The 27916-nt window shown below is 42.7% G+C and overlaps 1 protein-coding gene across 1 annotated transcript; it reads right to left on the minus strand.

The window, feature by feature from the left end:
• Ccnt1 (cyclin T1) lies at window positions 1-27694 on the minus strand. Its single transcript, XM_008853653.3, has 9 exons — window positions 26974-27694; window positions 25040-25121; window positions 16869-16997; window positions 10763-10823; window positions 8747-8809; window positions 6290-6335; window positions 3807-3970; window positions 3580-3653; window positions 1-1911 (listed from the first exon to the last, which is right to left on the minus strand). The coding sequence occupies exons 1-9, from the start codon at window positions 27132-27134 to the stop codon at window positions 514-516; spliced, it is 2178 nt and encodes a 725-aa protein (XP_008851875.1). The 5' UTR covers window positions 27135-27694; the 3' UTR covers window positions 1-513.
• Between the last annotated feature and the right edge of the window lie 222 nt (window positions 27695-27916).

Here is a 27916-nt window from a genome sequence, read left to right on the forward strand (position 1 = left end):
TACACACAGCAAATCCCTATCCCCTTCCCAATTATATAAAAAAACTAAACAGATAACTTACTTTCTTTAAATTATTTTTTAAGTCTCTTAAAAGATTATGACGTTTAAATACTTCCTCTCCTCTGATATATTAAACACCAAAATAATCCACAATTGCTTGACATACCCTCCATGTTTCAGTTCCGGCAAGAAGAGAAGATAAAACTACTGCAATCAACCTAATTAAGATGAGGAGAGGCCAAGAACAGAGAAAATGCTCTTAATCCTTCACAGCTTCAGCATAATCCTATCTCTCTAATACTAGTACAAACTAAAATAAAATAGATGTATGAGGCAGCAGATAGAATAACCGAGGCCCTCCATAACCCTCCCACCTATCTCAGTATTAGTTTATTCCTTAGTCCAAGAAGGGTGATATATATGTCATAAGGGAAATAATTTTCTTAGTCCAGTATCAGTAGTCAAAAAACAAAAACAAAGAACATGTTTTTTTTAAGTTTTCTCCTCTTTTTCTCACTTAGGAAGAGGTGGAAGTGGTGGAGGCGGTTCTGATGGTAGAGGCGGTGGCCGAGGTTTGTCTGTATTGCTAGATCTGGAGGAGATTCCACTGGCCCGTGGATTCATATATTCACCGTAAGAATGGACAAATTCGAATGCAGGGGGCTGAGTGGGCTGAACTCCTTGGGCACTGAGCAGAGAGTGGAGCATGTTCACAGTATCTTGATAATCTATTGACTGGGTTGTGTTATGACCATTGGCCCCAGGAAGGCTTTTATCCAGTTTCATATGGGGAACCCGAGTTTTACAGCTGGGCTGTGAAAAGGGCAGGCCACTTGTGTCTGAGCTATGCCCAGGCAACTGGGGCATTGTAGGAAGAGGAGGGAAGGGGAAATTCAAAGATTTAGTACTCTTCGCAATCTTGGCTGGATGATCAAATACTGCTGCCCCAGTGTCTTCAGGGAGACCCCTTTTTCGAGTAGAGCTCGAAGAGGACAAAGTACTAGCCAAGTTGTAAGTTTTGTGTGCTAAGGTACTTGTCTGGCTACTATGTTTTGGATCACTTGGACGTTTGTTCACAGCACCAACTGGCAGCTGTGAGTGAGAGTGCTTGTGTGAATGGTGATTATGATGATGGTGATGATTAGCCGGGTGAGTCTTGTGCTTTTCTTTGTGCTCTCGGCTCTTCGAGATACTGTCTTCAGAATTGTGCTTATCAGCAGTAGCATGGACTTTAATGCGCATTTTTATCTCCTCTGGTTTTGAAGAGGTGGCTTTATCTCCACCAGTTATTGGGAGTCTCATTTTCAAAGCTGATTTGTCAGTCTTTTCTAGAAAAGGTCGTTCAGGGTTTTCTGAACCGTCCATGGGCATTTTCAGAATAACTGAAGAATGGCTATCGTGGTGCGACAGGAGATTCTGGGCGGCATATGCGTACTGTGACTTCACATTGGCCTCCATGTTCTCCAGCTGCCTCTTCTGTGCAGCCAACTCTTCAGCGTGCTTTGCACGGTATTCTTTGAGTGAAACTTTAGCTGATGGCACACTCTTACTAGTCTGCTTCTGGGAAACAAATGCATTTGAACCATCATGCTGCAAGGAATGATCAACTCCTATAAGTGCTAAATTCTCACTAGTCCGATGGCCCTGAGCAGGTTCTAGTTTAAAAGGAGGTTGTGAAGACAGCCACCGTTCGCCTTGCAACATGTCCACACTGGTTAAATTGCTTGATGACTCTTCAGAGGCAGGAAGGGAAGGCACTGCACTTGTGGTAGAAGTAGTTGACATGCTCATTAAACCTGCAATAGTTGTGTCTGAAGAGCTTTGGGAAATCATATTGAGGATCGTCTGCTCTGACGTGTTTTCATCTGCTCCTCGGTCATCTGGTTTTGTTTTCCTGGCAGCCTGGCATGCCTGAAAAGAAACAAACAGCATCCTTTCACTTCAGGCTGTGTGTTACAAGGAAGTACACTGAAAGACCAGCCAAAGACAGCTTGGACTTATCTAAAGTCATTCATAAAAGCTGGGCATGGCAGTGCACTCCTTTAATCCCGGTACTGGGGAGGCAGAGGCAGGTGATCTCTGTGAGTCCAAGGTCAGTCTGGTCTACACAGTGAGTTCCAGGCCAGCTGGGACAATGTGGTGAAAGTCTAGAAAGAAAGAAGAAAAGAAAACAAATGTTCTTTCTGGGTGCTCAGGACTGAGCCAAGGTCTTGTGCATGCTAAGTACTGAGCTGACCCAAGTACATCTTTCAGATGCTGGGGGAAAAGGAATGATTCTATTATTATAAGGTAGGAAAAAAAAATCTAAAACACAACTTTAGATAGCAACTCACATAAAAAGAAAATTTACTTTAAAAGAAGTCAATGGTGGTGGCACATACCTTTAATCCCAGCACTTAGGAGGCAGAGGAAGGCAGATCTCTGTGAGTTCGAGGCCAGCCTGGTTTACATAGTGAGTTCCAAGACAGCTGGGGCTACAGGGAGACCTGTCTCAAAAAGACAAAAATAAATAAATAAACTAAACTAAACTAAACTAAAATAAAATAAAAGGTAGCTTTAAAAGTGGGTGCTTCTTCAGAAAATGTTAATCTCGTCAATATTTGCCAGGCTTGGTGGCACACGCCTTTTATCTCAGCACTCAAGAGGCAGAGGCAGGCAGATCTTTTTGAGTTCAAGGCTAGCCTGGTCTACTTAGTGAATTCCAGTCCAGCTGGGGTTACAGGGAGACCCTATCTCAAAAAAAAAAGGTAGCAAATGCCCAAATTATGCTCTAGCCTAATAATTCTGTACCTTGCCTCTCCACCAGAAGTCAATACTTTGACTCAGGAGACACGTTTTTTGTTGCTGTTTTTGAGACAAGGTCTCCCTGGTGCCCCAGCTGGCCTGGAACTCACTATGTAGACCAGGCTGGGCTACATCTCAGAGATCCTTGTACCTCTGCCTCCCCAGTGCTGGGATTAAAGGAATGTGCCACCAAACCAGGAGCCATGTTTTTGGTAGTCTCTATTTGGAAAATACACAACCAGGGATTTGAGGCATGTCTCTGTGGGTGAAGTGCTTGTCATGCAAGCATGAGGACCTGAGTTCAAAGCCCCAGCACCCATGTAAAAGCCAGGTGCAGTGGTATGTGCCTATGACTCCAGTACTGGGAGAGGGGAAGGCAGACAGACAGACATAGGCAGATCCCTGGAGTTGTTGGCCAGCTAGCTGAAATAGAGCTCCAGGTTCAGTTAAGAGATCCTGTCTCAAAAATAATGTGGGGAGAAACAGAGAAAGACACTCAACATCAATTTCTGGTTTCCACATGTGAACACATATGTGTGCAGACCTGCGCACACACACAAATAAAACACTCAGCCAATGTTACCAAGTAATCATGAAAAACACATTACAGGACGCAAAGCGAAATCTCCTATCCCCTATAGACATTGATGTCTTTGATCAATATCCGTATTATTAAGTCACCACTATTGCACAGGTAGGAAAGGGAAACCCCAAGCCTAGTGCGCATACCCAATTCTGGTATACTCATCGGTGCAGTTTTAAAAAAGTAACAAGTTTATTGGTAATAATCCTTACCCTCCAATTCCGAATACGTTTCAGCCTGTTGTTGGGAGTTTTCTCCAGAATCTGTAGAAATTCATGTGTCAATTCTACAAGTAAAACAGTCAAGAACCACTCAGTGACCCAGAGTAAATGAAACAAGAATAACCTCTACTATTTTCATCTGAGTCAAGTCACCTTTGGCCAGGTATGTGACACGTCAAGAACAAGTGCATTTCAAGGTCCCTTACTCTAAAACTTACCATCTAAAAGTTCCAAGGTCACAGTGGCGTCAACATACTCCCACCAGTGCTTCCCGTCAGTTGAGACTGGGATCTCCCAGTTGGACCACTTGCAAGCCAGATGGATGCAGACACAGGCCACCACAGGAGGTGTGTACTGCAGGCTAAATGTGGTCAAATGCAGGCTGACATCAGAGGGAAGGAAACAGAGAGTGTCATGAGCCCTCAGTTCTCAACCCTAAACTAAAACTCTCCATTATTTAAAAAAAACAAAACAAAAACCAAAAACCAAAAAACCACAGGAGCGAGAAGGGCAAGAAATGCCTTGTGCTCCCCAGAGATAAAACGCAACAGAGTGGCCTTCTACTAAGTTACTGCTCAGGTTAGCAACACTTCCAAATTTCCTATGACCACTCAATCTACACACTGATTAGGGAACAGAAAACAAAAACTAAAAAAAGAAGAAAGAAAAGGGGCTAGATAGTCAATCAAGTTTTTAAAATACTGACTTCTGGACCAATACCCAAGTTCAGAAATCTGTATTTATTACCTGTTATCCTAAAAGTAAACTTAAAATTTAAGGAAAATTCTAAGGCTTTATATGTGTGTATTTAAATCCTAAGTCAAATACTTGAGTCGGCAATAGCCTAAAAATTATTTCTTGCCAATTATAATTCTGGTCTACTCAAAATAATGAACAATCGTAGCCAACATAATGGCACACACCTATAATCTCAATACTTAGGAGGTAGAGACAGGACGACCAAGAGTTCAACGCTGGCCAAAAACCAAGACTAAAAAAACAAAATAGCAATCACTCTCTCAGGTATGAATATGCTTGGTTTGTTTTTTACTCCCCAAAATTTTGATTTTTTTTTGGTCTTTTTTCTTTTTGAGACAGGGTCTTCCTGTAGCCCCAGCTAGCCTGGAACTTGCTATACAGACTAGGCTGGCCTTAAACTTGCAGAGCCCCACCTGCTTCTGCCTCCCCAGTGCTAGGATTAAAGGCCTATGCTACCATGCCCAGCTAATTTTGACTTTCTTTTTTTTTTTTTCTTTTTTTTTTTTGTCTCTTTGAGACAGGGTCACCCTGTAGCCCCAGCTGGCCTGGAACTCACTATGTAGACCAGTCTGGCCTTGAACACACAGAGATCCATCTGCTTCTGCCTCCCGAGTGCTGGGATTAAAGGGGTGCACCACCACACCCGGCAATTTTGACTTTGAGATTTATTTTTAATTATGTATACGTGTGTGTCTATGTATGGACATGTGCACATGAGCGTGATTGCCCTCAGAGACCAGAGACATCCAGAGCTGGATTTACAAGTAGTTGTGAGCTGCCTGACTGACATGGGTATGGGGAACTGAACTCAGATCTTCTGTTAAGAGGCTCTTAACTACCGAGCCAGCTCTCCAGCCCCTTGGTTTAGTTTTGAAGCAGGGTCTCCCTCCTTGGCTGGCCTCAAAGGCATAGCAATCCTCCAATCTTCCACCAAATGCTGGGAGATACAGGATTGTACCACCATGATACCTGGCTCTCATTTCAAAGATATTTGTTTGTGTGTATGTTTATAAGACAGAATCTCATGTAATCCAGGCTGCCCTCAAACTTTCTATGTAGCAGAAGATGACTTTGAATTCCTTATCCTCCTCCTTCCACCTCCTGAGTGTTAGGATTACAGGCATGGGCCACCATACCCAGTTTGGGCAGTGATGGGACTGAGCTCAGGGCTTGGTACATGCTAAAAGCACTCTACCAAGGTACATCCCTAGCCTTCTTATCCATTTATTATTATTAAATTATTATTATTAAAACTGAACTTTCTACACTTGACAGTTGGGGTTTTTTGTTTCTTTGTTTATTTTGGCTTTTGCTGGCCTGGAACTATGTAGACCAGGCAGGCTTCAGAGATCCACCTGCCTCTGTTTCCTGAGTGCTGGGATTAAAGGCATGAGCCACCACACTCAGCTATACTTGACAGTTTTAAGGGTATCTTTAGTTTCTCTAAATTATAATGGAGATCAGACATGAGAAAACAAGTCATTTAATAACATGTTATATACTGGTAACTTTTTTAGAGGAAAAAAGAAAAATGTATCCCAACTCCTTATATAACATGTAAGTGCTCACTGCTTGGGCAAAAATGGAAGAAAAATCAATGACCAGTAAAATTACATGAACTTTCAAAATTATACTCTTGGACATTATATAACAAAGTAAAACCTGCAGAACGGAGGCTACCAAAACATCAGTACTAAACAGTTACATCACCTTAGCAAATCAAACAGCACAAGGTAAACATAAAGTACAGGAAAACTGTGGAAACATCAACATTCTCCAGAGAACTGTTGCTCATAATATCGCATCAAAGATTATTTCCATGTCTGGGTCTTTGGGCTCCTATTTTCCTAAAGTGATCCTATATACAGCTCAAAAGATGGTAATTCCAACCCAAGTAATTCCCAGTCCCAAAAATAGAAGAGAAAAAAATTAAAATATAAACCTGTTGGTTGCCATGAAGTAAGATGTCTGTGCTAAGTCCTTGCTTGCTAACAAAAAGAAAGAAAAAATTATTAGTTCCATTCATTCTCAAAAAATACTTAGTAAACATTTATTATTTGAAAGGTACTGCAAAGAGTAGTAAATAAGGCAGAAATAATGCCTGAATATCTGATGATTACATTCTACCAAAGTTAACAGACTGCCGATTTTGGGGGAGGCAGGTAGAATACTGACAATTGAAACTAGGCCTTCAATCACGCTAAACACATATTCTACTACTGATTTCAAATTTTAATGACTATGCCACCTCCAGGCCTAGGAATTTAAACTTCATTCTGCACATCAATTACTAGGGGTACTTGTTTAAAATGTAAACCTCCTCCTTAGAGTTTGAGTCAATGTTTCGAGCAGAACACAAGTGTTTTTAATAAACACAGAAATTCTGATGCAGGAGTTGGCTGAGAAACAGTAACTTAGGGGTAAACTAATAGGACCTGGATATAAAGTCAACCAGAGGATGTTGACAAATTTTTTAAAAGTGACTTTGTTTATATAAAAAGAACCAATTTCCTTTTTTTTAATTAAAAAAAAATTTATGTGTCTGAATGCCTGCCTGCATATGTGTAAGTGCACCACAGGTGTGCAATACTCATGGAGGTCAGAAGAAGGTGTCAGATCCCCTGGAACTGGGAGTTATAGGCAGTTGTCAGCCACCATGTGGGTGCTGGGAATCAAATCCAGGTCTTCTGCAAGAGCAGCCAATGCCCTTAACCACTGAGCTATCTCTCCAGTCCCCAAAAAAGAACCAATTTCAACTGGGTAGACTGTGATTTAATTCCCTTAAATATCAAACACTGACTGTTTCACAAAGTACAACAAAAACCCAACTAGGTCGGGCATGGTGGTGCACCCCTTCATTCCCAGCACTCAGGAGGCAGACACAAGTGCCATAAATGAGTTCCAGGTCAGCTGGGGATATGGGGAGACATTATCTCAAAAAGCCAAAAAAAATCCCAAACTATTCCACATCCCTTCTCACCCCCCCCAAAAAACACTGCTCAAGAGTTTTCTTTAGAACGTTAAGTCTTTTTGGTATTAGCACACATCCATTTCTCTTTAGCCTTACTCTTGTGCAATGTAAACCTTTAATGCTTTTAAATATACAGAACTTGGGCAGATGAGATGGGTTGGGAGCAGGTAAGGCCATCAAGCCTGATAACCTGAATTTGACCTCTAGGATCCACATAGTGGAAGGAGAGAACTGACTTCCAAAATTTGTCCTCTGGCCCCCACTCATGCCCTGCAGCATGTGTGCACACCACCCTCCAAACACACCTAAATAAAAATAAATAAATAAATAAATGTAATTTTTAAAGCGAGTTCCCATGACACGGCAGTACAGCTTCTTTTTGGTGTGATTCTCTTGCATCTGGAAGGTTCTAGAAGTACACTTCCTGTTGCATGCTTCTAGGGTAGAGGTTGGGGGGACAGCCAGAACCCCCTGGAATATATAGGACCTGGGGAAACTTTGGTAATTTCAAATGAAACTTTGGTAATTTCATTATTAAAATGAAAATTAGAGGGCTGGAGAGGTGGCTCAGCTGTTCCGAGCACTGGCTGCTCTTACAGAGAACCCACATGACAACTAACAACCATCTATAAGTTCCAGAAGAATCTGACGTCCCCTTCTAACCTCTGTGGGCACTGCACGACAGGGGTGCACCTCCATACATGCAGACAAAGCACTCATACACATAAAATAAAAATAACAAAATTTAATGAAAATAAGGCTAATTATCAGTTTGGCATAGGAAACTCTAAAGGACATTTAAATGCATGATGATATCCTGATTTTTTTTCTTTCCAGTTCTGGAGATAAAACCCACGGTTTCATGTATATTACACAAATGTTCTACCAATGAGCTAGCCCTCCAGCTCCACATACTTATTTTTGGTTTGTTGTTCTATGTGTTGTTGCAAGAGGTATCACTATATAGCCCAGCCTAGCTTGGAACTTGCAATCATCCTCCTGCCTCAGTCTCCCAAGTGCTAGGAACAAAGGAGTGTACCACTGTACAGCAATGAATGCTTACTGCCACTCAGGTCCTTCTCCACTCATACAGTCCAGGATCTCAGGAGGGAATGGTGCCCCCACTGTGTCAGAGTAGGTCTGACCACCTCAATGAACAGATTCAAGATAATTCTCTACAAGCAGACCCAGAGGCCTCGCAAATGAGTCTAGATTCTGTCAAACTGACAATACCAACCATCACATTCTCATTAACTTAAGATCATCTAAATATATTAAGTTCCAGTACAAAAACTCCAGGTCAGAATCAAGTATTTTGATTTACGCCATGTAGATCTTTTAATACAACTTTTGGCCAAAGCGGCTGTCTAGAGAAAAATCACAGCCTCTAAATAGCACAACAATTTAAGACAGTTTAGGACTGCTTACCTCGAACAAGTTGGGTGCACTTTACCACATGTGTATGTGGGTGATCAATTGTTAGTTCAAACCCTTCGAGAAAAAAGTAACTGGTTAAAAATCTAAAATTATCCAACACATTTTATACTTCTTTTTATCTGAGTCATCATTAAAGGCATCACTCATTTTTCTCTCCCAAAAGTACAGTGCAAAGACTAAGAGTCACACAAAGTATTCATCATACCCTTCACTACTACGTATTCTCTCCAAAGAGCTACAGAGTACTGGCAAGATCTCAAAACCACTGAAGAACCCAAATTTCTAAACACAAAAATCTCTTTTAGGGACAAAAGGATATAGTATAAAGTTGAAAGTAGCACTCATACAAATAATGGTGCCTTCCAAAGCTTTACTAGCGTTTCTTATTGGGGTGGGGTGGGATAATCTATGGGGTAGAGACAGTCTCATATAGCCCATGCTAGCTTCAAACTCACTACATAGCTAAGGATTACTTTGAACTTCTGATTCGCCTGCCTCCAATGGAATTCAGACACGTGCCACCACACTTGATTTATGAGATACTCGGGATTCCATGCACGCTAAGCAAGCACTCTACCAGCTGAGCTATATTCTCAGATCACCAAAGCTTAACCTTGGAAAAAAAATTATTGAGACAGGGCCTCACTCTATAGCCCAGGCAGGCATTGAACTCCTAGCCATCTTTCTGACTCTGCCTCCTGAATTCTGGAATTAGAAAAATTAAAAACTTCTCTCAGCTCAGTGTATTACTCTCAACATCTCCACAATAATAGGTACTTTTTAAAAATCCAATTTCAAGTGGCACACGTTTTTAATCCCAGCACTTGGGAGGCAGAGGCAGGAAGATCTCTGTGAGTTCAAGGCCAGCCTGGCCTACATAGCAAGTTCCAGACCCAGTCACTACATGGTGAGATCCTGTCCCCCAAAAACACTGATCTCTGAGGCAAACTGTGAAGAATTCAGCATATGTATATATGTGGAAAAAAATAACATACCAATAACTGTTTATTAACATTTATTATGTATCAATAGCTTTTAAATATAATACGTGAAATCCTACATTTCCTACTGAAAAATACCTATAAAATACCTTACACACAAACACATGCACATGTGCATACATGCACACACCAAGTGCCTGCACCACAGTGCATACATGGAGGTCAGAGGACAATTTGTAGGAGAGTCAGTTCTCTCCCTCTATCATGTAGGTCCTGTAAATCAAACTCAGGTTGTCAGGCTATGCAGTAAGTGCCTTTACCCACCAAACCATCTTGCTGGACTCCCCTGTTCTATAAATCATTAAGGCTGTCCATGCAAACAACATAGCTCGAGTTCCTCCAGTTTCACTCTGCTATGCACACTAAATAGCGATTACCAAGTGTAAAGACAAATGCTGTTCTAAGCCTCCATCCTACCAGGTAGCACATCTATAATCCTAACACTCAAGAGGCTGAGACAGGAGGATTGTGAGTTTTTAAGGCCCCCCATGAGGGGGGAAAAATCATTATCTGAATACACTGTCAGACCAGAACAATTCACAGAATGGTTTTTAACTCTCTGGCATTATTGATCAGGTTGAAACTTACCAACCTTCAAGCCCAGGTGTGGTGGCACATGCCTGTAGTCCCAGCATGCGGGAGGCAAAGGCAGGTGGATCTGAGTTCCAGGCCAGCTGGGGCTATAGGGAGATCTTGTTTCCAAAAAAAAAAAAAAAAAGAACCTTACCAAACTTCAAAAAGACAAACCATGAATCTTAGAATGGGAAAATAATAAAAACAAAAATCCCTCCTAACTGCTGTTTCAAATATCAACTATACCTACATTCTCTCTACAGAATATAGGCCTGAATTAAACCATAAGCTCTATAACCACTATTACCCAGAAACACATAGAAACTTCATAAAAACCTTCCCAAAATATTTTCTCCAAATTTACAGTTTTAACATTAAATCATTGCATTCCAAATATAATTTTTTTTCATTCTCTTCAGTAAAATAAACTTACCTAAAGTCTGCAAAATGATGCTCTCTAAAATCACCAGATCTTGGACTTGTTGTAGGTAGGCCTGTGGGAAAGAAAACAGAAGTTATTTTCCCAAAAGGCACAATATATGAAAGATAAGCAACTTTAACAACCTCTCCCAGGTTGTTAAACAATAAAAAGTATGGGCAGTTAGGAGGTAGAATTGGAACTGAAATACAATCCTTATCCCTAACCCATTCAGCACAAATCTGCCTTTATATGGAAAAAAAAAAAAAAATCGAACACTAAAAGGCAACAGTTAATTCATATGTAGCTACCAAAAGGCACCAAGGATTGATTTATTTTCAGGCTGAATATTTTAAAGTTTTAAAATTCAGATAATTTAGAGATGAGAAAGTAACAATACACCTTTTTTTAAGCCATAAAGAGATTTTCAGACCTTCTGACAGTATTGTAAGCATCTGACTAGTAACAAATATTTCACACCTATTTTATTTTTTTCTTTTTGGTCTTTTTGAGACAGGGTCTCCCTGTAGCCCCAGCTGACCTGGAACTCACAGAGATCCACCTGCCTCTGCCTCCCAAGTGCTGGAATTAAAGGCATGCACCACCATACCCAGCCAAGATTTTAATTTTTGCTTTTTAATTATGTGTATGTGTATGTACGAGTGTGGTTGGTGTGTTTGAGTGGGGTGCCTGAGGAGGTCAGAAGAGGATGTCAGATCCCCTGCAACTGGAGTTACAGGCAGTGGTGGGTCACGACGTGGGTTCTGGAACTGAACTCAGGTCCTCTGCAAGAGCAATATGTACTTGTAACCACTGAGCCACCTCACCAGTCCCAACTCCTATTAAATTTTTTTGTTTTTAGCATTATTTCAGCTTTTATTACCTTTTAAATTTATTGAATTTTTGTGTATTTCATGCATAAAGCCATCTTTACACCACCCCCTTCCCCTCTGGCACCCTCCCATATCCCTCCCACTGGAGTTCATACATTCTGTCATTTGTATTAAGGTCTATTATGTAAAGTTAGTGTCCAAGGATGTCCCTGAGTGCAAGCGCATCCACCAGGGTTTAGTCAGCCTATCTAGAGTCTCTCCCTTCAAGAAAATCAGCCCTTCCTCACCCAGCAGTAATCAGCTGCCAATAATTCTTCAACTAAGATGGAGGCTTGCTGTTCATTTCCAGTTCTGTGCTGGGTTTTTGTCTGCCTACATTTGCGTGGGTCCTGTGCATGCCGACACCGCTGCTGTAGGTTTTGTTTGTATAAGAAGGGTCCCAGGAGCCTGTAGGACTATTTCTGTATGGTCATGTACCTCCTCCCTGGCTCTTACAATCTTTCCATACAATCTGTCCCCTCTTCTGCCATGGTCCCTGAACCCTGGGTGGGTGGACCTCAATATAGGAGTCCTGTTCAAGGACCCACACTCTGCCAACTCTTACTCTCTTCTTTCTGGCCATTTGTGGCCTTTTGTGTTCCTGGCTCTCTGTTGCATGAGGAAGCTTCAATGAGAACTGAAAGATGCATTCATGTTCTTTTCATCTCTTTTTCTGATTCCTGGAGTCTTAGTGTAGAGGTTGCGTCCTAGGTGGCCATTTAGGCTGGGCAATTCACAATCTGTGTGTGTGACCCGTGGTGTAACTGTAACAATCTCCGTCTGTTGAAAAAGAAGCTACTTTGATGGGTGGTGACTGGGCTACTTGTCTATAAATTTAAGGATTCATATTTTGCACATAGTAAGAAATTACAGTAGTCTAGGGATATAAAAGCCTTGGGGTTTTCCCTAAGATCTATGACCGCTCCAGCTATGTGTATTTGGCTAGGTTTACAGTACCAGACATGAGCTTCCTCCCATTGAATGAATTTTAAGTCCAATTAGGTAGCTCTCAATTACCCCCAAGATAAAAGTGCCACTACTGCACCAATGTCATTTGTTGTCCTGGTCACTGATGCAGTTTTAGGCCTTGAAGCTGGGGTTGGACCATTGATTGATGTGCTCCCTTACCAGCTTCTATAGTGATCTTCAAAGCTATGAGAACTAGCCTTCGGGGAGGTAGCTTCCAGGTCAGTTCCAGCTCCACTGCTCCAAATCGTGAGTACAAAGTATGGCCTGTCTTCAGCAACAGGGTCTTACCATCAAGGTCTGGGAGGCAATCAAGGGCTGTGGCAACAGCCTGTGTAATTTTGGGGAGTCTGTTGTACTACCCTGGTCAACAACTCAAAGGAAGGTTTCTCCTCTCTGGCACTGTTTCCTGTTATGTCGTCTTCAGCTGAACTCTTGGACTCATGTAGAGATATTATATGTGTAATTTTTCAGTAGGTTTTGGACTAACATGATTCCCTCTGGCTTTTTACACTAGCTAGGTGCTATTCATCTCTCCTCTCTGTGTTTTATCCTCCCTCCCCATCCTAGTAAATTTTTATCTTTGAGATGATACTACATCTCTAAACATTAATACAAGAATCCAAAGGAAAAGGGAATAAATGGGAAAAGTTCTCTCAGATTTCAACCAACCGAAACTATAGCCATTAACCATATATGGCTGACCAAAAACTTGAAAACACAGCTAGTAAAAATTATGTAATTGTGAAATAAACCTTCAATTAAATATTTTGACTTTTCTTTTTTTGGTCTTTTTGAGACAGGGTTTCCCTGTGGCCCCAAGTGTCCTGGGACTCTCTACATAGACCAGACTGGCCTTGAACTCAGAGATCCATCTGCCTCTGCCTCCCGAGTGCTGGGATTAAAGGCACCCAGCTTTTTTAACATTTGTAAAATCACCTAAACCTCCAGCTCCAGAGGATCCACCACCACTGCTCCCTGCAGAACCTGCTCGTACTCATGCACACATAATTAAAAATAAAACAAATTCTTAATTTTCATTTTTGGGGTTTTTTGGGTTTTTTTTGTTTTTGTCATTTTGAGACAGGGTCTCCCTGCAGCCCCACAGTGGCCTGGAACGCACTATGTGGACCAGGCTGGTCTCAGTCTCAGAGATCTGCCTGCTCTGCCTCCTGAGTGCTGGGATTAAAGACATGCACCACCATGCTTGGCTTAAAAAAAAATTTTAATAAATAAAACCAGGAAAGTTGCCCTTCTTTAAGAAAATCAAGGGCTGGGGTGTGACTAAGTGAGAGGATGCTAGCATTCTTGAGGTCTTGGATTCACTCACACACACATACACACACGCCCCCTAAGGAAGTATGGAGAAAACACAAGGTACAGGTACACGCCCGGGGTAAAGGGCTGACGGAGTATATAAGGAACTAGAATCAGCAGTACTGTCCAAAAAATGGAAAATGACCTTTAATTTTCTTTTTAAATTTTATTTATTAATGTTATGAGTGTATTGCCTGCATGTATATAGGTGCACCCGTGTCATGCAATGCCTGTGGAGGTCAGAAGATGGCACTGATCCCCTGGAGCTGGAGTTACAGACAGTTGTTAGCTACCATGTGGGTGCTGGAAATCGAACCCAGGTCCTCCACAAGAGCAATCAGTGCTCTTAACCACTGAGTCATCTCTCCAGTCCCAATGAACTTTATACTCATTTGAAGTAATTTTTTTTTCAGTCTTTTCGAGACAGAGTCTCCCTATAGCCCCAGCTAACCTGGAACTCCCTATGTAGACCACGCTGGCCTTGAACTCAGAGATATTTGCCTGCCTCTCACTTGAAGTATTTTTTAAATGTCTGGACATTGTGGTGGTTTGAATGAGAATGTCCCCCATAGGCTCCAAGTATTTGGACATTTTTGTCCCCAGTTGGTGGCACTGTTTTGGGAGGTCTTAGAAGGCATGGGTATCCTGGAGGAAGCTTGTCACTGGGGGCAGGTTTACAGAGTTCTTAAGCCTTGCAAGATCTCCAGTTGCGCTCTGCTTCTTGTGTCTGCTTGAAAATGTGAGCTTAGCTTCCACTAGTACTCCAGCCACTTCTGCCACCATGCCTCCCCACCATGATGGACTCTTCCCCCTTTGGAACCATAAGCTAAATAATCTCTTCTTTTATAAGTTCCCTTGGTCATGGTGTTTCCATCACAGCAACAGTAAAGTGACTAATACAGACATTTTTAAAATTTATTTTTATTTAGCCAGACATGGTGGCACACACCTTGAATCCCAACACTCAGGAGGCAGAGGAAGGTGGATCTCTCTGAGTTCAAGGCCAGCCTGATCGATATAGTGAGTTCCAGGACAGCTGGGGCAACAGGGAGACCCTGTCTCAAAAAGACCAAAAAAAAAATCTTTATGTGTATGAGTATTTTACGTGCATGTATGTTGTTATCACATGTGCACAAATCTGCAAAAGCCAAAAAGAGAGCATGGGTCCCCTGGAATTGGGAGTTATGGATGGTAGTTAGCAGCCACGTGGGTACTGGGAACAGAACCCAGGTCCTCTGGAAGAACAGCAAGTGCTCTTATCCAGTGAGCCATCTCTCTATCCCTCAAGTGCTCAAGTGTTTAGACTTTTTAGCAATAAGCAAAAATTGCCTTTTGGCTTATTTCTAGGCATGTGGTTCACTTTCAGACTGAAATTCATGCCCTTTTTCTTGGCGATAGGGCCTCACTATGTAGCCCTGGCTAGCCTGAAATTTACTCTGTAGACCAAGTGGGGCCAAACTCATAGAGAACTATCTGCTTCCACCTCCTGAGTGCTGGGATTCAAAGCTACACCACCATGCCCAGCCCTTCTTTTTTGTTCTTAAAAAAAAAAAAAAAAAGGGGGTTGGAAAGGTGGCTCAGCAGTTAAGAGCACTGGCTACTCTTGCAGAGAACCAAGGTTCAATTCCCAACACCCACATGGCAGCTAACAACAGGCTGTAACTCCAGTTCCAGGGAATACGACACCCTGTTTTGACATCTGCAGGCATTGCACGTGCATGGATACAGGCAATATACTCATACACACTCAAAATGTCCTTGAGCCTGTTAGCAACATACTGTTCCAAGGGCCAAAAGTATTTGGGAGCTTGTATCTAATCCTTAAAAGATTTTAGGGCTACCTCTTCAGAGGGGGGATGTTGGAGGGGAGGGAGCGGGCATGGATTTGATCAAAAGACCTTATATACATGTATGAAATTCTCAATAAAGTTTTTGTAAAAATTAAATAAATAAATAGATAAATCTCTGCATGCATAGCTATTCCCAGAAAAGTAACTGGAAATGATGGTGATCGGTTCACACAGCAGACGGACAATGATGGCGGTCGGCTCACACAGCAGACGGACAATGATGGCGGTCGGTTCACACAGCAGACGGACAATGATGGCGGTCGGTTCACACAGCAGACGGACAATGATGGCGGTCGGTTCACACAGCAGACGGACAATGATGGCGGTCGGTTCACACAGCAGACGGACAATGATGGCGGTCGGTTCACACAGCAGACGGACAATGATGGCGGTCGGTTCACACAGCAGACGGACAATGATGGCGGTCGGTTCACACAGCAGACGGACAATGATGGCGGTCGGTTCACACAGCAGACGGACAATGATGGCGGTCGGTTCACACAGCAGACGGACAATGATGGCGGTCGGTTCACACAGCAGACGGACAATGATGGCGGTCGGTTCACACAGCAGACGGACAATGATGGCGGTCGGTTCACACAGCAGACGGACAATGATGGCGGTCGGTTCACACAGCAGACGGACAATGATGGCGGTCGGTTCACACAGCAGACGGACAATGATGGCGGTCGGCTCACACAGCAGACGGACAATGATGGCGGTCGGCTCACACAGCAGACGGACAATGATGGCGGTTGCTCACACAGAAGACAGCAGGGCTTCTTTATGCCATAAGTTATTCATTTAACTCGTTGCTCTTCTGCATCTTTTACTTTTACAACCCACCTTTTACCATAAACTCTGTTTTTTTCTTTTTTGGTCTTTTTGAGACAGAATCTCCTTATAATTCTAGCTAGCCTGGAACTCTGTATATAGACCAGGCTAACATTGAACTCACAGAGTTCCACGTGCCTTTGCCTCCCAAGTGCTGGGATTAAAGGCGTGTACCACCACGCCTGGCTAAACTTTGTTTTTCCATTAAAAAAAAAAAAAAAATGAACACTCAATAGTTTATAACAGCCCAGATTCAAAATTACAAAATTATCATAAACCTACCTCACTCCTCGTGTCAGGAAGTGACTCCTGCGGATGGAGACAAGTATGCGCGACCTTGATGACGTGTTCCAATTTTTTTGGCTGTTCTTCTACTTTAGCTGCTAGAAACAAGGCTGCTGGAGCCACAGACTTCATAGGAAGGAAACAGGGCATACTTGTTATTTATTTCTAAATTACAGTAGATCTAGACAGCACTAACTCTCATATTTAAGTTCTCTACTTGCCACAATTTCACCACCTTTCATGCTTTCCCCTTTAATCTCCTCTCCTAGCATTAATTTATGTCCACTCACCAGTCCATCTATGTGAGACGCTCTTAGATGTAACCCATGTTTTATCTAAAATGACATTAAATCTGTTGTTTGTTTTAGTTTCACTGTGTAGCCCAGGCTGGTTTGCACTCACTACGTATGTAGTACAAGCTGGCCTCCAACTGGTGCACTTTCTGCTTCATTCAGTCTCCTGTGTATGGGACTAAAGGCGTGCACCACCACACTGGGGCCACTTTTTTAAAAAAACTGTAAACTGAAATACAGAGAATAAGTAAATTCAGAGACAGAAAGGTGACCAGTGCCAGGCACTGCAGGGAAAGAATGGGAGTGACTGCTAACCGGAGAGCACCAACTACCAGTGCTCCGAAACCAGAGTGGTAATGGCTGTGTAATTCTGTGAATTGTATAATTTAAACAATGAATTCTGGGGTGTGGGAGATAGCTTAATAGGTAAGTACTTGCTGGGCAAGCATGAAGATCTATGTTCAGATCCCCAGCATCCAGGCAAAAGCCAGACACAGCAGCACACGTCCATAACCCCACTACTGTGGGAGTAGAAACAGGAGGATCCTGGGAACTCACTGACCAGCCATTCTGGCCAAAACAGTAAGCTCCAATCTCAATGAGAGACCCCATCTCACAGAAGGCCACCTACATCAACCTCTACCCTACACACACAGAGCAGCAAGCACCCACACAGGTGAGCACACACATGTATACCCCACACACAAAACAAAAACAATTTTTAATGAATTTTTTTTATAAATCCTTTTTTTTTTTTTTTTTAAGATTACAGTGACTGGGAATGTGGCTCAGTTGGTAGTGTTTGCCTCGTATTCAAGAAGTAAGCCCTGATTTGATCCTCAGCAACACATGAAAAAATAAAAATGGCCCAGCATAGTGGTGCAAGCCTTTAATCCTAGCACTTGGGAGGCAGAGGCAGAAGATCACTGTGAGTTCAAGGTCAGCCTGGTCTTCATGGCAAGTTGCAGGCCAGTTAGGGCTACAAGGGAACCCTGTCTCAAACACTAAATAAATAATAAAATTAAAACACAAAAATGAGAATATGGGTACACAGGTACACTTCTGTAGTCCTGACAATGGGGTACACAGACAGAAGAGCCTACGTTTAAAGTCATCTTCAGCTATATGATGAGGTCAAAGCCAGCTTGGGCTATGAGACACTCTGTCTCAAAAACAAAGGATTACCAAGTATTAAACTCAGAGATTATACATAGAAAACATTTAGGGAAAAAAACAATCCATGTCAACATACAAAGTAGACAAATATCTCAGAAAACTTAAGAGGACACACTGGAATTGAAACATTTTAACACTTAATTATAACCCTGCTGCTACTTACACTACAATTTTTACAACAGTCTGCATACCACAAAGATACTTGCACAGCCATGCTTATGGGTACACTGTTCATAATAGCTAAAATGGAATTAGTCCAGATGTCCATCAACACATGAACGGACAAAGAAAAAGTAGGTGCTGGGATGTGTATTCAGCTGGCAGGGTGCATACCTGGCACATAAAAATCCCCGGGTTTAATCCCCAGGTCGTTATCTCCTTTTACCACGAAAGTTCCAAGAATTGAACTCAGGCTTGGCGGCAAGCACCTTTACCTGCTAAGCCATCTTGCTAGTGCAGAATCTTTTTCTTTAGTCAAGGATTCACTATGTTGTCCAATACTGGCCTCAAATTGGCAACCCTTCTGCCTCGGTCTTCCTAGTACCTGGGATTACACGCACATGCCAATGCACCTAATTGTAAGAGACATTTTTATAGCAGTTAAGAGTATAAAATTTCTTCCTATTAAAAAAAAAAGAAAGAAAGAAAAGAAAAAGACTAGAGCTGGGTGTGGTGGGGCACACCTTTAATCCCAGCACTCAGGAAGCAGAGGCAGAGATAGGTGGATCTTTGTGAGTTCAAGGCCACCCTGGTCTACATATTGAGTTCCAGGACAGCTGGGGCTGCAAGGAGACCCTGTCTCAAACACTCAAACACACACACACACACACACACACACACACACACACACACAAGACTAGGGGCTATAGAGATGGCTCCACAGTTAAGAACACTGGCTGTGGGGCTGGAGAGGTGGCTCAGCACTGACTGCTCTTGCAGAGGACCCAGGTTCGATTCCCAGCACCCACATGGCGTCTTAACTCCAGTTCCAGGGGAATCCGAAGTCCTCTTCTGACCTCCAAGGCATTGCATGACACGGGTGCACTCACATACATGCAGGCAATACACTCATACACATGAAAATAATAAAAAAAATATTTTTTTAAAAAACATTGGCTGCTCTGCAGTGGACCCAGGTTTAGTTCCCAGCACCTACATGACAGCTAACAGGCATCTGTAACTCCAGTTCCAAGGCATCTGACACCCTCTTCTGACCTCTGCAGGCATTGCATGACTATAAATTAATTCATTTAAACTCTATCAACTACTCTTTTTTTTGTTTGTTTGTTTTTATCTTTTTTGAGACAGGGTCTCCTTGTAGCCCCAGCTGTCCTGGAACTCACTGTGTAGACCAGGCTAGCCTCAAACTCACAAAGATCCACCTGCCTCTGCCTCCCAAGTGCTGGGATTAAAGGTGTGTGCCACCATGCTTGGCTTCAACTACTCTTTAAAATAAGTACTATTAATGAACATAAAAGTTGGAAATCTGAGGCATATGGTGACTGGCCCAAAGACACAAAGCTAGGAAGCACATTATCAAGATTCCAAATCTAGACATATCTGACCCCAGACCTCATACTTTTAATCACTAAACTCAACTTTTTGTTGAAACAGGGTCTAAGTAGACTGTGCTGGCTTCAAACTCTCAAGAGATCCGCCTGCCACTGCCTCCTGAATGCTAGGATTAAAGGAGTATACCACCCACGCCCAGTCTAAACTCAACTTAAGAGTTAACCAATGAGAGTAAAATACATAGAAAAAATGTTATTAAAATATGAATCCCTGGGGCTGGAGAGATGGCTCAGTGGTTAAGAACACTGGTTATTCTTGCATAAGACCCAGGTTCGAATCCCAGCACCCACATGGCAGCTAACAACTGTCCGTAACTCTAGTCCCAGGGGATCTGACAGCGTCTTCCGACCTCCAGGGGCATTGCACGACACAGGTGCACTTAACCTACATGCAGGCAATACACGCATACACATAAAATTAAATAATAATAATAATAATAAAATATGAATCCTTTTGGGGGAGGGCTATAGATCACACCCAAAACCTCTAGCATGTTAAACACATACTGCATCACTAAGTCACATACCCAGTCCCAAAGATTGTTTTATATTTTATTTTTATTTTGTGTGTATGCCTGTATGTGTGCACCTGTGTCATGCAATGCCAGCAGAGGTCAGAATAAGATGTTGGATCCCCTGGAACTGGAGTTACATCAGGCAGTTGTGAACTCATTGTGGATGCCAGGAATCAAACCCAGGTTCTCTGCTACCATGTGGGTGCTGGGAACTGAACCCAGGTCCTCTTCAAGAGCAGCCAGGGCTCTTAACCACTGAGCCATCTCTCCAGCCCCCCCCCCCAAATATATATATTTTTTTCTTTTTGGTCTTTTTGAGACAGGGTCTCCCTGTAGCCCCAGCTGGCCTGGAACTCACTATGTAGACCAGGCTGGCCTTAATCTCACAGAAACTGGCCTGCCTCTGCCTCCTGAGTGCTGGCATTAAAGGCATGTACCACCAAACCCAGTTCCATGTCCAGATCTTTAAATTTTATTTATTTGTATTTATGTGAATGTGTGTATGCCTGCATGTCTATAGGTACACCATGTGCATGCAGACGTCCCCACAAGCCAGAAGAGGGCACCAGATCCCCTGGAACTAGAGTTACATTAGGCAGTTGTGAACTCATTGTGGATGCCAGGAATCAAACACAGGTCCTCTGCAAGAGGAGCAAGCTCTTAACCACTGAGCCCCCATCTCTCTAGCCCCCATGCTCAGATTTTTATGTGGGGTTTTCAGGGATCAGACTTAGGTCCTCATGCTAGCATGGCAAGCACTTCACCAACTGAGCCATCTCCCAATCCCCTTGTGGTTCTACTTGTTTGTGTGTGACTAGGTCTGCGGGCCTCAAAGTCTGTCAATCCTCTCTTCTGAGGATTGGCCCCCAAATTCTGAGATAACGGGTGTGCATCACCATGCCCCACCTCCTTGTGGCCACTTAAATTATGAGAAACCAGATAAAGAGATGTTCAAGACAGTTGCACAACAGTGGTGTAGTAAAGCGTGACTTTTTTCTTTTTTTTTTTTTTACAAAAATCATAATAAATGCTAGTTTATGTACAGAAAAAGGTCTGGGATACTATATGTCAAACACTGATGAATAATTACCTCTAGAGGGCAGAAAGAAGCTTTCACTTTTCATTTCTGTACCATCTTAATTTTCACACTGTGAATTTATTTTGTAATTAAAAAAAAAAAATTTAAAGTAGCTGGGCATGGTGGTGCACGCCTTTAATCCAAGCACTTGGGAGGCAGAGGCAGGCGGATCTCTGTGAGTTTGAGGCTAGCCTGATCTCCATTAGTGAATGCAGGCCAGCTGTGGCTACAGGGAGACCTTGTCTCAAAAAGACAAAAAATTAAAATTAAAATAAAAAAATTAAAATTCACAAGGCAGCCAGAGTGATGGCTCATCAGGTAAAACTATTTAATGTGCAGCCACCCAAACCTGGCCCTCTGAGCTCAATCCAACAGTGGAAGGAGAGAACTGACCCTCAAAGATGATCCTCTGATCTCCACATTCAAACCATGGCAAGTGTAAGCTGCACTCACACATATATGTACCACACCCACTATATACACAATTGGAAAAACTGACAAGGGCTTGACAAGCACATGACACCAACACCAAAGTGACACGTGAACCCCCCTCCAATCTAATTTTAGTTGGTCACACCTAAATTCAGGTCATATAATTAATGTATTAAGAGGGTAATATTTTTGGTATGCTAATTTCAGAATATAACTAAAATCAATACTCTAAAGAGGATCAAACACTTCAAATTAATCTAATGATCAGATTTCAGAAAAGGTTATGATATCCAAAAGAATGTTTCCATATTAAAAAAAAAATACCAGATCATTAATTCAACCAGCTTAATGAAGGTGTTTTGGAAAATACACAGGTATCTGTCTTTAAAGTTAACATATAACCAGGCATGATTATATGTAACAGTGCACACCTTTAATACCAGCTCTTGGGAGAGGCAGGCAGATCTCTGAGATTGATGCCAGCCTGGTCTCTATAGTGAGTTACAGGCCATCTGGGCTACAGGGAGACTGTCTCAAAAAGACCAAAAAAGAAAAGAAAAAGAAAAAAGCTACGGTTAACATATAAGTAATAAGAACACATATAATTTAAAAGATAAAAAGGAGATACATACTAACCTATACACATAGGCTAAACAACCTGATTTGATATTTTACCCTAGATTTCAAATCTTTACCACAATAAAAGAGAAGAATTAACAGGCAATATGCCTCCTGCCCACAATCCTAGCCCTTGAAAGTTCAAGGTAAGCCTGGGCTAAATAATGAGATCCTACCTCAAATAAAATAAAATAAATAAAATGAGAGACAGGAAAGGGGGGGGGGAGAGAAAAAAGTAGAGAGGGTTGAGTTGCATAGAAAACCTTCAAAATTAGTAAGACAGCTATGGACTTCATTCACCATCTTCTGTTTTGGTGCTATCAGCACCAATAAATGCTAATTGGAAGTATGGTAGCTAAAGGCAGGGAAAAAGGTCAAAGTGACTCGATAATCTTACCCAGTATGAGTAATACTTAATCCACATCCTGATTTTGTCAATTTCTTACATTAAAGGAAAATATATTTAGCATCACAGACTTTATTCCTATAGCATTAAACAAAAGAAATCAAAATACACTATCTGGGCTGGAGAGATAGATTGTACTGCTCTTGCAGAGGACCCAAGCTCGGTTTCCAACACCCACACCAGGTGGCTCACCTATAGCTCCAGCTTTTGAGGCCCTCCCCTGACCTCCTCAGGCACCTGTATACATGTGGCATACATTCACAAACATAGACGTACACATACACAAAAATAAATTTTTTGTGGGTTTTTTTTTTTTTGTCTTTTTTGAGAAAGGGTCCCCTTGTAGCCCCAGCTGTCCTGGAACTCCCTATGTAGACCAGGCTGGCCTCAAACTCACAAACATCGGCCTGCCTCTGCCTCCCAAGTGCTGGGATTAAAGGTGTGTGCCACCACACCCTGCAAAAAATAAATTTTTTAAAAATGCATTGCCCAGGACTGGAGAGATGGCTCTTACAGAGGATCTGGGTTCGATTCCTAGCACTCACAGCAAAGTATTTGGTTTACAAATCCATAAGCTGTGTTCATCAAGTTTATCCTATTACCTTGGGATTTTATTAAAATACAGTCTTACATGCAACTGGGTATTATTATGCATTCACTTCCAAATCATTTGTAATGTTAACTGAGACCATTTCAGGTAGTAAGACTGAACACAGCACTATTGTATTTACAATTTTGTTTTAAAAAATTATCCCATTACTACTTTTTGAAGATCTTAAAAAGTCATTTTCCCAGGCATTATCACATAATGCACCTTTCCTTCTAACCAATCACTGGAATTTTATCAAAGGTTTTATAAAATATACTAGCTGGACGTGGTGGCACACACCTTTAATCCCAGCAATTGGGAGGCAGAGGCAGGCAGATCTCTGTGAGTTCGAGGCCAGCCTGGTCTACATAGTGAGTTCTAGGCCACCAGCTGGGGCTACAGGGAGACCCTGTCTCAAAAAAAAAAAAAAAAAAAAGAAAAGAAAAAGAAATAGGGGGCTGGAGAGATGGTCCAGTGGTTAAGAGCACTGGCTATTCTTGCAGGCAGATCTGGGTTTGAATCCCAGCACCCACATGGAAGCTAAGAACCATTTGTACCTCCAATTACAAGGAATCTGACACCCTCTTCTGTCCTTCACCGGCACTGCATGACACAGCTGCACTTACACACATGCAGGCAATACACTCATACACATAAAAATAAATTTTAAAAAATTAAAGAGAGCCAGGCATGGTAGCACACACCTTTAATCCCAGCACTTGGGAGGCAGAGGCAGGCAGATCTCTGTGAGTTCAAGGCCAGCCTAGTCTACATAGTGAGTTCAGGACAGCTGGGGCTACAGGGAGACCCTGTCTCAAAAAGACCAAAAAAAAAAAAAGAAAGAAAGAAAATATAATTTACATTCATTTGTCTTGCTATGGCCATATAATTATTTAGCACTTTGATTTTTTTTTTTTTTTTTAAGACAGCCTTAGCTGTCCTAGAACTCAGTATGTAAACATAGCTGGCCTCAATTCTGCCTGCCTCCTCTGCCTCCCAAGTACCCAAGTACTGGGACTAAGGGCAAGTGCCACATTCCTGGCATATTTACTAACACTTAGAAAGTTGTACTTCAAACAGGTTTTTGGTTTTTTTGGTCTTTTTTACCTATAATGCTACTGCTCCAAATCAAAAAATGTTAGTTGTATTTCTTTATGAGAAATCTACTTATACTATGGATATATAAACCTACAAGGAAACTAAGACACTTCATAGGAAAACTAGAAGGCTGGATTCAGAAGAGCAGTCTGACACAAAGAAAATATCCAGGGAGGCAGAGGCAGATGATCTCTTACTTTTTTCAAGGACAGCCTGGTCTACATAGCAAGTTCCAGGCCAGCCAGGGCTACTTAGTAAGACCTTGCATCTTAAAAGAAAAAATTTTTAAAAGGCCAGCTCTAAATTCTAAAATTCAAATCCCAGTTCAGTAGCAACACAGGCATCTAGAAACAAACCCAAAGGGATTACACCATACAAAAAGTTATACTTACATTTCGATGAAACTGTGTAAAAGACTGAATCATGTAGAATCGATGCATGTATACTATAGCAGTATTGATGGTCAATTGTGACCTGAAGCGCTCAAGTTAAGGTCCAAAAGCACACTGATACCCAACATAAAATCTCCATCTCCTTCCCAAAAGAACAAATGGCCCAATTCAGTAGATGGTCCTGAGTGAAAGCAGTATTTACTTCTTCAAAGAGCACATTTGTTTTCTTTCACTACCTTATTAACAACCAATTAACAGCACAATGCCTTCTACCTAACAGGCACTTAACCTAAACTTACTGACTGAATAAACAAAACAAGATATGTACAACCAGATGAAACATAAAACAAAAGTACTGAAGATCTTAAACTTTTCTGTCGCTTTGCCTTCTGCAAGGATGATCAATTAGTTGAGGACAACTTTTTTTGAACTACATGAGGGTGTAGAGGGGGACCATGGCAGACAAGTGGAGGTCCAAGAACAACTTGCAGGAGTTAGTTCTATCTTTCCACTGTGTGGGTCCCAAGGACAGAACTCAGGTCATCCGTCTTGGTGGCAAACGCCTTTACCCACTGAGTTATCTTGCCTGCCCAAGGATAACTTTATAGGAGGTCTACAAAGCCCTCCCTTACCTGGCCCCTGGGTCTCTGTCTCACCTTCCAAACTCCAATAATTAACTTTTCAGTTCTACTTCTCTAAAGCAATCTGACATGACCCCTAGAATCTTGGAAATATGAAAGCCATTCAAAGAAAATAAGGCTCTCCTCCCCCTAACCCAGAGTCTCATTTGCACCGGTTTACTCTAAGCAAACCTCCAGCTCCAAGAGAAATTTACAGCATCTTACTCTTTCAGACCTCACAACATCTGCTGTCTAGAGATGACATAGTAGCAACAAGCTTAGACATAAAAAGGTGCTGTAAGGATACATTGAAACAATAATTTTATTTAAAAAAAGGGAGCTTTAATTGTACATAGCCTGCATAGGAAACAAACTGTGCATCAATAGGAAACAAATGGCAATAAAGAGGACACCTATTTGGAAGCAATGCACACCGTTAAAACACAAACATTACAGTTAGTACCACTCTTAAATGAACGGTGTATAAATGGAAGCTGCACCCAAAGGGGGGAAAATCATACTGAGACTGGAGAGCTTTAAAACTGTATTAGTTTCACTACAAACTGCACGTTAAGAGAGAGAGAGAGAGAGAGAGAGAGAGAGAGAGAGAGAGAAAGGGGGAAGGAAATCACTAAATTAACCTATCTTTGAAATATAAAGGAAATAATCACTAATACCCTGAGTAACAAGGGCCTAATATTTGGCAACTATTTAAACATCTGTCTACATCCCTACATTGACATCTTTCCTTCCTGTTACGTTCTATGAAACAACAGCTATTGGAACGTCTGATTGCCAAGCGTTGTGATGGGCATCGAAAAGACCAAGAATGTGACACGTTACTTCAACAGCTACTAAGTGGGTGCAACGGGTTTGGAATCGAAGCTAATTCTAGACTAATTCTGGACCACCCTTATAAGCCCTTCGGGTGCTGAATTTCCCGCAACCCTTTTTACACACGAAATCTGGGAGGCAGCCATCAAGAGGGAAATCTCTAACCCGAGCCTTGGACCTGGCAGAAAGGAGACTCAAGTCACGGCAACCGGTCGGAACACAGTGAAGAGGGGCTGGGAAGGACCCGCTGAAACACAAAGCCAGGAAAGGTACGGCTTCCCGGAAAGGCCGTGGCACCGGTGTGCGAGCGGGAAATCGACTCCGCCTCACTTCCCTCGCGCGCGGGGCTTCGGCCAGCGCCATTGTGGGCCGTCCCACTAGTCGTCCCACGCCTGCCGCCACCGCACCCCTGCCGTCCCCGAGGCTCGGGCGCAGCATGGCGGGGCGCGCTCCGGCCGACGGCCTAGGCCTCAAGGATACACATTGAGACGCTGCCCCATGTCCTGGAGGAGGTTGGCCGCCTGCTGGCGAGAAGAGAGCTCTTTATCGGGGTCCATACCGAAACGCCGGGAGGGGGTGTTTTCCAGCTGTTCCCGAGTAAAGTACCACCGTTTGTTGTTACTCTTCCTCTCTCCCTCCATAGTGCTTCCACCAAAAGGCAGCGGCAGCGGCTGCAAGCACTTCCCAGCGTCACCTGCGCGGCGACACACGTCCGCCGTGCCGAGACCACTGCGACGTGACGAACTTCCGCTAAGAGCCGACCACCGGTCTGTGACGCACTTCCGCCGAGGAAGGCGGAAGGACCAAGCGCCTACTTCCGGGATGATCCCGGCCGGCACCCGCTAGACATGTAAGCAGCCAGTCAGCGACCAGAAGCCGGCGAGCTGGGCGCAGGCGCGGGCCACGTGACCGGGAAGGCCTGCGAAGTGATTTAGAAACCTCGTTCCTCCCCGCGACAGCCGAGCGCCCCGTGGCCGCCGTGGCTTCCGCCCGGGCTGAACCGTCTCCGAGAACTTTGGTGCCCAGCCGGCAGAGGAAGTAGATCAGACTGTCAAAAAACCGAAAAATGTAAAAAGACAGCGAATGGCCGGTCGCATGGCGGAACAAAAGCAGCTTCCAGGTTGTTAGTAATGCCAAGTGGCCGTGCCTTCGTTTGCGCACTGATTACCAATTTGAGGGAATAAAATGAAATTAATATCATTAATGTTTACATGGCCCAAGAACAGTACTATATATTTTTTTTAATTTTGCTATTTTATTTTATTTTTTGGTCTTTTTGAGACAGGGTCTCCTTGTAGCCCCATCCAGCCTGGAACTCGCTGTGTAGACCAGGCTGGCCTCGAACTCAGAGTGCTGGGATTAAAGGCCTGCGCCACCACGCCCGTCGGGAACAGTACTATCTTAAACACCGTTTCTTTTAGGT

The sequence above is a fragment of the Nannospalax galili genome, unplaced genomic scaffold, assembly GCF_000622305.1.
Source record: "Nannospalax galili isolate Female #2095 unplaced genomic scaffold, S.galili_v1.0 scaffold867, whole genome shotgun sequence".
NCBI lineage: Eukaryota > Metazoa > Chordata > Mammalia > Rodentia > Spalacidae > Nannospalax > Nannospalax galili.